The sequence below is a fragment of the Miniopterus schreibersii genome (genome assembly GCF_964146895.1).
Source record: "Miniopterus schreibersii genome assembly, chromosome: 4".
NCBI lineage: Eukaryota > Metazoa > Chordata > Mammalia > Chiroptera > Miniopteridae > Miniopterus > Miniopterus schreibersii.
Genome location: NC_138105.1, coordinates 76,264,591 through 76,271,038, shown reverse-complemented (window position 1 = coordinate 76,271,038; position 6,448 = coordinate 76,264,591). Strand labels below are relative to the sequence as shown.

Here is a 6,448-nt window from a genome sequence, read left to right as displayed (position 1 = left end):
GGTGTATGTGTGTGCTGGCCTAGGGGCAGGCAGTGCTCGCCTGGAGAAAAATAGCCATGTGTGAAAGTGGTTAGCTCTCCTGTGTCCGGTGGGCTGGTGGTGCGCGTAGCTCGGCTCTTACTGAGTTGAGAGGCTGGGTTCCTGTTTGGTGGCCTTGAACATGTTCCTCAGGCCTTCCTGAACCTGTCTCCTCATTTTTAAATTAGGGGTTGGGCTGGTTGATTTCTAAGTTTTCTTCCAGCCTGTCACGCTGAGCACCCAGCTTGAGTGTGGGGCCTTTTGCTGTTGGCTTTACTGTCAGAGTTGGTTTCTGGGTCTCTTTGTTCCCATGGGTCAGCCACTCTCCGTTGGTGACTCCCCACACCAGCTTTTGGACCGGAGTTGTTGCTCATGAAAGAGCTGGAAGTGGGCTGTTTGGAAATTATCTTTCACTGACTGAAAATGCAGGAAGCTTGAGCGTGAAACTCACTCATCAAGAAGAGAAAACACACACGCAGAGCAAGAAACCACAGGGCTTATCAGCCTTTCGTCATCAAGCAGACTAGAATAGTGCAGAAAACTCTGGGCAGAGAGGAAATGAACTTGAGAGAAGGGGGAGCACACACAGGGCAGAGAGGACAGAAGGAGGGCGGGAGTGGAAGGAGCGGGCGGCAGGGCAGGGCACCGCGATGGTGGCAGGATGGAAGACCTGGCGGTGAAGCAGGGCTTCCTGTACCTTCAGCAGCAGCAGACTTTTGGAAAGGTAGGAGGGGCGAGGCTGCTGGGGCTGGGCCGAGGGCTGGGGGCTGCTGAAAATTCCTGGGGAGGAGAGGGGTGTGCCGAATGTCCCCAAACCCTTACGGGATGGTGGGGACTGTGCCATCCACCACGTTAGACCCAGAGTTTAACTTGGCAGGGCTCCTTCCTTAGCAGCTGCTTGCCTCCCCAAGCAGGCCCCAAACTGTGCTCTTTGCTGACGCTGCTCCCCCGGGGGAGGGGGTAAAGGAAGGCTCTAACTCCCTCCTTGCCTCTCTTGCTCTCTGGTGACTTCTTCTCATGGGGACACTTTGGAAGGGAATGGAAGGAACAGTGGAGAGGGTAATTCAGGATTGCAGTGGCGGTTCCTTCCTTTTCTCCTGCCGCACTGGGGTAGGTTTGGCGGGTGTTAAGCTTAAGCAGAACCCCAGTGTGTCCAACCTCCTTCTCTGTCTTGGCCTCCTTAAATGAGGAAGTCCTCCTTCCCTCGGATGAGCCACACCAGGACACCACTCTCTATCTCCCCTGCCCTCCCCTCCCCTGCCCTCCCCTCCCCTGTCCTCCTCTCCCCTCCTTTCTCCTCTCCTCTTCCTCCTCTCTCCCTCCCTCCCTTTCTGCCCACCCTGCCAAGAGATGAGGTGGGAAGATTCAGGAGGCCAGACTGAAGTTCCTGGAGATAAGGCCTTCTATGGAGTGAGATACTGGTCTGCGTCTGGGCCCTGGCCCTGCACTCCTGACCCTGTGGGCATCAGCAACTCAAAACTCTCTGCTTTTCCCTGTGGATCTCCTGGGTTGGGCTGCCTGGCCACCTCACACCTTCACTGTGCTTTTTCTGCCTTTGGCGTTCTCTCTGCTGTCACCTCAGGCCTCTTCTTGGTTGCTTGTGGTGGATCTCCAATTCCAATGCTTTCTAATTCCTTAGGCCCCGGCTTGCTTCCTTGGGTCTCCTGGGACCTTTACTGCTCTCCCCAAGTTGCTCACCCAGTCCCTTCCCATGGGGATCCTCCACTTCCCTTTGGTCACCACCTCTCCGTCTCTGGTTGACTCCCTCTTGGCACCTCCCCGCCGTGCATCTGGGTTCAGAAATGGCGCAGGTTTGCGGCTGTGCTGTATGGACAGTCGGGCTGTGCCTTGGCCCGGCTGGAGCTCCAGGAGGGCACGGAGAAGCCGCGCCGTGGAGAGGCTGCCCGGAGGGTGATCCGCCTCAGTGACTGTCTGCGGGTGACCGAGGCCAGTGGGGAGGCCAGCAGCCCCAAGGACACCAGCGCCTTCCTCTTGGAGACCAAGGAGCGCCTGTACCTGCTGGCGGCCCCCACTGCCGAGCGTAGCAACTGGATGCAGGCCATCTGCCTTCTAGCCTTCCCTGTGAGTTGTCCAGGGGTGCAGAAAGGGCAAGGGGCTATGCAGGAGGGGGAAGTCGATACTTCTATGCCCAGGTGTTATAAGAGCCAAGGCCAGGAGGTTGGGTTCAGTTCCTTGGTGGGGGTGACCCCGACCCAGAATGTAGACAGGGGCAGCAGGCTGAGTGTGCCCTGAAGGAAAGCCGAGGCCGAAGGCGGGGCTTGGTGACAAGTGGTGAGACTCTGGCCTCTTCCCCAGGGCCAGAGGAAGGAGCCGGGACCCGAGGGGAAGGGCAGCAGGCCCTGCATGGAGGAGAATGAACTGTACAGCAGCACCATCACAGGTGAGGGGGCTCTGCTCTCCTCAGGGCGTGGTGGGGAGGAGGTGTGGGCCAGCCAACAGGCTGCGTCTTCCTGCCTTGTGGTTGTCCCCAGCCCCGGCCAGCCCCCTTATCAGCCTCTCTGCATCACTTCCGGGTGTGGCCCAAGGTGGAGGAGCCTGGCCTGCCCCGATTGTCAGCCCTTCAACCTGGGTTCGCTCCCTCTCGCCCAGGCCCTGCAGGTGGGAGAGGGCAGGGCTGAGGGTCCACTGAAGGTGCTGCTCTCGAACCCTCTGTAATTAGGACCTGAGCAACTTCTGAAAATAAAGGGCTTTCTTTCTGTGGGTTGAAGGTGCCCTGCGGCAAGGCAGGTTTCTGCTGACAAGGCAGCCCCCCCCCTTGCTATCTGTCTAGTCCTGTGGGTGGGTGGGTGTGGGGAGGAAGAGGAAGATACAGGGACATCCAGTCTCCACCCCGCAGAGGGCATGGCTGGCATCAGCGGTGGGTGAGGAGGTTGAGAGCTGGGAGGGAAGGATCAGGTGCACCTGCAGCTAAGACAGTAGGGGTTGGGGGCGGGGGGCAGCTGGGTTGGGGAGAGAGATGAGACGGAAAAGACAAGGCTGTGGCTCTGACAACAGGATAGGAAGGATGTGGGCACGAGGTTGGGGTGCATGTGGCTTAGGGCATGATGCCTGCTAGGGTCGGGAGGAGGTACCTGGCATTTGGAGGGGGTGTGACCTGGCACAGAGCAGGTCATGGGAACGCAAATTATGCTTTTTCTAGTGACCTCAGCTTGCTCATTGAGAGCAGGGCAGAGGCGAGGCAGGTCAGCTGTTTCTCTTTAACTGCCTTCTCTCCTCTCTCCTCCCCAGCGGCCCCCTGCAAGGAGTTTGCTGTGACCATGAGACCCACGGAAGCCAGTGAGAGGTGCCGGCTCCGGGGGTCCTATACCCTCCGGACTGGAAAGAATGCTCTGGAGCTGTGGGGTGGCCCTGAGCTGCGATCCCCTTTGTACATCTGGCCCTACAGGTTCCTGCGGCGCTTTGGGCGAGACAAGGTGAGCAGGGGCTGCAGGGGGTGGGTGGAGAGAAAGGGTGAGCGGTGGGAGAAAAGAGAAAGATTACCAGGGAGGGCCCAAGGGCCCCGAGAGGAAGGGGGCACGCAGGGAGGGAGGAAAGGAGATAAAGGCCTGAAGGAGGAGATGGGAGGGGAACCAGAGGAGAGGGAGTGAAAGCAAAGAAGAGGCACGGACACGAGAAGGGGCGAGAGAGGAGGCAGCGGATGGGGAGAAGGGAGGCGGAAAGGTGGAGAAGTCAGAGGGTCAGGAGTGGCCTGCGTCGCTGAGGATACAGCGTGTGCCCAGCTCCACAAGCGGGTAGACAGGAGGGAAGGTGAAGGGAGAGGAGAGGTAAGAGAGGGCGTTGCTTGTAAGGAAAGTGTGGAGGGAGGGAGGAGAAGCAGTTTGGGGAGCAGGCTCGCAGGTCCCGGTGGGGCCAAGCGTAGGGGTGATGGATCTGCGTTTCAGAATGTGGTTCAGGAGAAGCAGCCCTGCCCTGTGTCCTGGCCCTTAACCGCCTTTCCCCCTCGACCAGGTTACCTTTTCCTTTGAGGCAGGACGGCGGTGCGTCTCTGGAGAGGGAAACTTTGAGTTCGAAACCCGGCAAGGCAATGAGATCTTTTTGGCCCTGGAAGAGGCCATCTCTGCCCAGAAGAGTGTAGCCCCTCCTGGGCCACAAACCCAACCAGCCACAGTCCCAGCAGTGCTGCCCCGGCCGGAGAGCCCGTACTCCCGGCCGCACGACTCACTGCCACCACCTTCACCCAGTACCCCTGTGCCCACCTCCCGGCCACGGGGCCCGGAGGGGGAATATGCAGTGCCCTTTGATGCGGTGGCCCGTAACCTGGGGAAGAGCTTGAGGGGCATCCTGGTGGTCCCTCCCCAGCCCTCAGTTGACCCTCTGTATGACAGCATTGTGGAGCACCGGCCTTCAAGACCTGACCACATATACGATGAGCCCGAGGGTGTGGCAGTCCTGTCCCTGTATGACAGCCCACAGGAACCTCAGGGTGAGGCCTGGAGGAGGCAGGCCACAGCTGATGGAGACCCCAGTGACCTCCAGCACATCTACTCAGTGGGGAAGGACTTCTCTGCCTCTGGCTGGCCACAGGGAACTGAGTATGACAATGTCATACTTAAGAAAAGCCCAAAGTGATGGGCAGAGAGTTGTGCGTCCTATTGAATACCAGCACCCAGGAGGGTCTGTGCACACCAGGAAGGGCTTAGAGGCTGGAGAGAAGGAGCCGGAGGGGGAAGGTAGGCCTCCCCTTTAGCTTCTGCTGATGACTCCTCCTGCCCACTGCATCCCAGGAACCTCCCTCTGCTCCTTCTACAAACCCTAGGCTCGGCCCGCCCTAGTCTGGTCCGAGGAATTGTTCCTCCCTGTTTGCTGCGTGAGTCAGGATCCCAAAGCAGGAAGAGTGCCCTGAAGAGACCCGCCCTCCTCCTACTCCTTTCCCACTTCCTCTTGTTTCTTTCCCGGGTCTAACAGAACTTCAGGCATTTAGGGTAAAAGACAAAAGGATGTCAGCAAATCGCTTGCTCCCTAGGCTTGTGCAGGCCTCCTGCCTGCTCATGTCCCCTTTGGGGGACAGCCCTGGCTCCAGGCACTCAGGAGGGTGGCTTTCTGCAGGTTTGGGACTTCTCTGTGGCATTAAACATTTCTAGAATGTTTTTGTGTGGCATGAGTGCTGTGGGGTGGGGATGGGACAGCCACAGCCTCGTGGGGAATGAACACTTCAATTGGCGATGAGTACCCCCTCTCCCAGCAGCAGTGTGCTCTCTGGGCCTAGGCTGGGTCCCAAGCATCTCAGTCCAGGATCTGGAGAAGCCAGGGTACCCCAGGAAAGATGTTCAGGCATCTCTAACCCTTTGCTGGTGTAGAGTCAACATCAGAAAAAGTGGGGAAGTGGTGTGTGTGTGTGTGAAGAGCCAGACTGGAGGACAGGAAAGAGTTGGCAGTTTTGAGTCTCTCCTGCACTAGAAAGGGGATGGATCCCATTCAACTCCTTGCCCTCGTTGAGACTTGCTGTTTGTAAAATGAGGGGGTTCTACCACATGGGCTCTGAGAACCCTTCCTGCCCTGTAATTCTCCACAGGCCCCATGTCCCATTTGCCCACAGGCCAGGGCCTGTGCACTCTCTTCATCAAAACCTGCTTTCCTGGAAAGGTAGGTCAGTACATTTCTGCTGCCAGCCTGTCAGCCAGTATTATGGAGCACCGTTGTAGGCCCCAGACTGTCCTGGCCTTGATATGCTTACAGCCCAGAGGGGGCTCAGACAAGGGCACAGATGTCTATCATGAGAGGGGAACTTAAGTACTGTAGGGTGACTCAGGGCCTTGGGGTCAGAGAAGATACTTCTGGGTTCATTGGGGGACCAAGAAAGGCTTCATATGGAAGGTTGCATTTAAGGTCGACCCTCGGGGGTGGGGGGGTGGGGGTGGGGGGGTGGGATTTGATGAAGATTAAACGGATGTGAAGAGAGCATCCTGGGTAGAAACACCAGCTTGAGTAAGGTCAGGGAAGGTGCGGGTGTACTCAGGAAAGAGCTCTACATTCAGAGTGGAGGGAACACGGCAGACTCCAGCCATGTTGTGGAGGAATTTGCATGTAATTAGAGGGAAGGAATGACAAGGCTTCTGAGTGGATTTCCATAAGAGCTGCACTTTAGGGCAATAACCCCATGGAAATAGGGTAGGTGCAGGGTGGGCTAGGGCTGAAGTGTGAGGGAAATTCAGAAAAGACTGGATTCAAAAGATGCTGTAGAGACAGGGCCTACAGATCTTGGATGTTGAACACAGAGACATAGGGTTTCTAGAGAGATTCAGGTTTGGGGAAGGAGAGCTTAGTTTCTGATGGGTTCAGGTTAAGATGGCTTTACTCTCTTCAGCCAGAGGAGTGCTAAAAGCAGGTGGGAAGGGGCTCTCAGGCGGGAGGGAGACGAGATAGAGACCTAAGGAGTGCTCGCTGCCTCCCAGGTGTGCTGCATTAAAGC

The 6,448-nt window shown here is 57.6% G+C and overlaps 1 protein-coding gene across 1 annotated transcript; it reads left to right on the top strand.

The window, feature by feature from the left end:
- The first annotated feature begins 475 nt into the window (after positions 1-475).
- DOK2 (docking protein 2) lies at positions 476-5,126 on the top strand. Its single transcript, XM_081136882.1, has 5 exons — positions 476-742; positions 1,819-2,100; positions 2,335-2,419; positions 3,268-3,452; positions 3,988-5,126. The coding sequence occupies exons 1-5, from the start codon at positions 680-682 to the stop codon at positions 4,606-4,608; spliced, it is 1,236 nt and encodes a 411-aa protein (XP_080993008.1). The 5' UTR covers positions 476-679; the 3' UTR covers positions 4,609-5,126.
- The last annotated feature ends 1,322 nt before the right edge of the window (positions 5,127-6,448 follow it).

Coding starts and splice junctions, on each gene's coding strand:
- DOK2 (XM_081136882.1), top strand. CDS start 680: ATGGAAGACCTGGCGGTGAAGCAGGGCTTCCTGTACCTTCAGCAGCAG. Junction 743..1,818: donor AGCAGCAGACTTTTGGAAAG/GTAGGAGGGGCG, acceptor ATCTGGGTTCAG/AAATGGCGCAGGTTTGCGGC. Junction 2,420..3,267: donor GTACAGCAGCACCATCACAG/GTGAGGGGGCTC, acceptor TCTCCTCCCCAG/CGGCCCCCTGCAAGGAGTTT.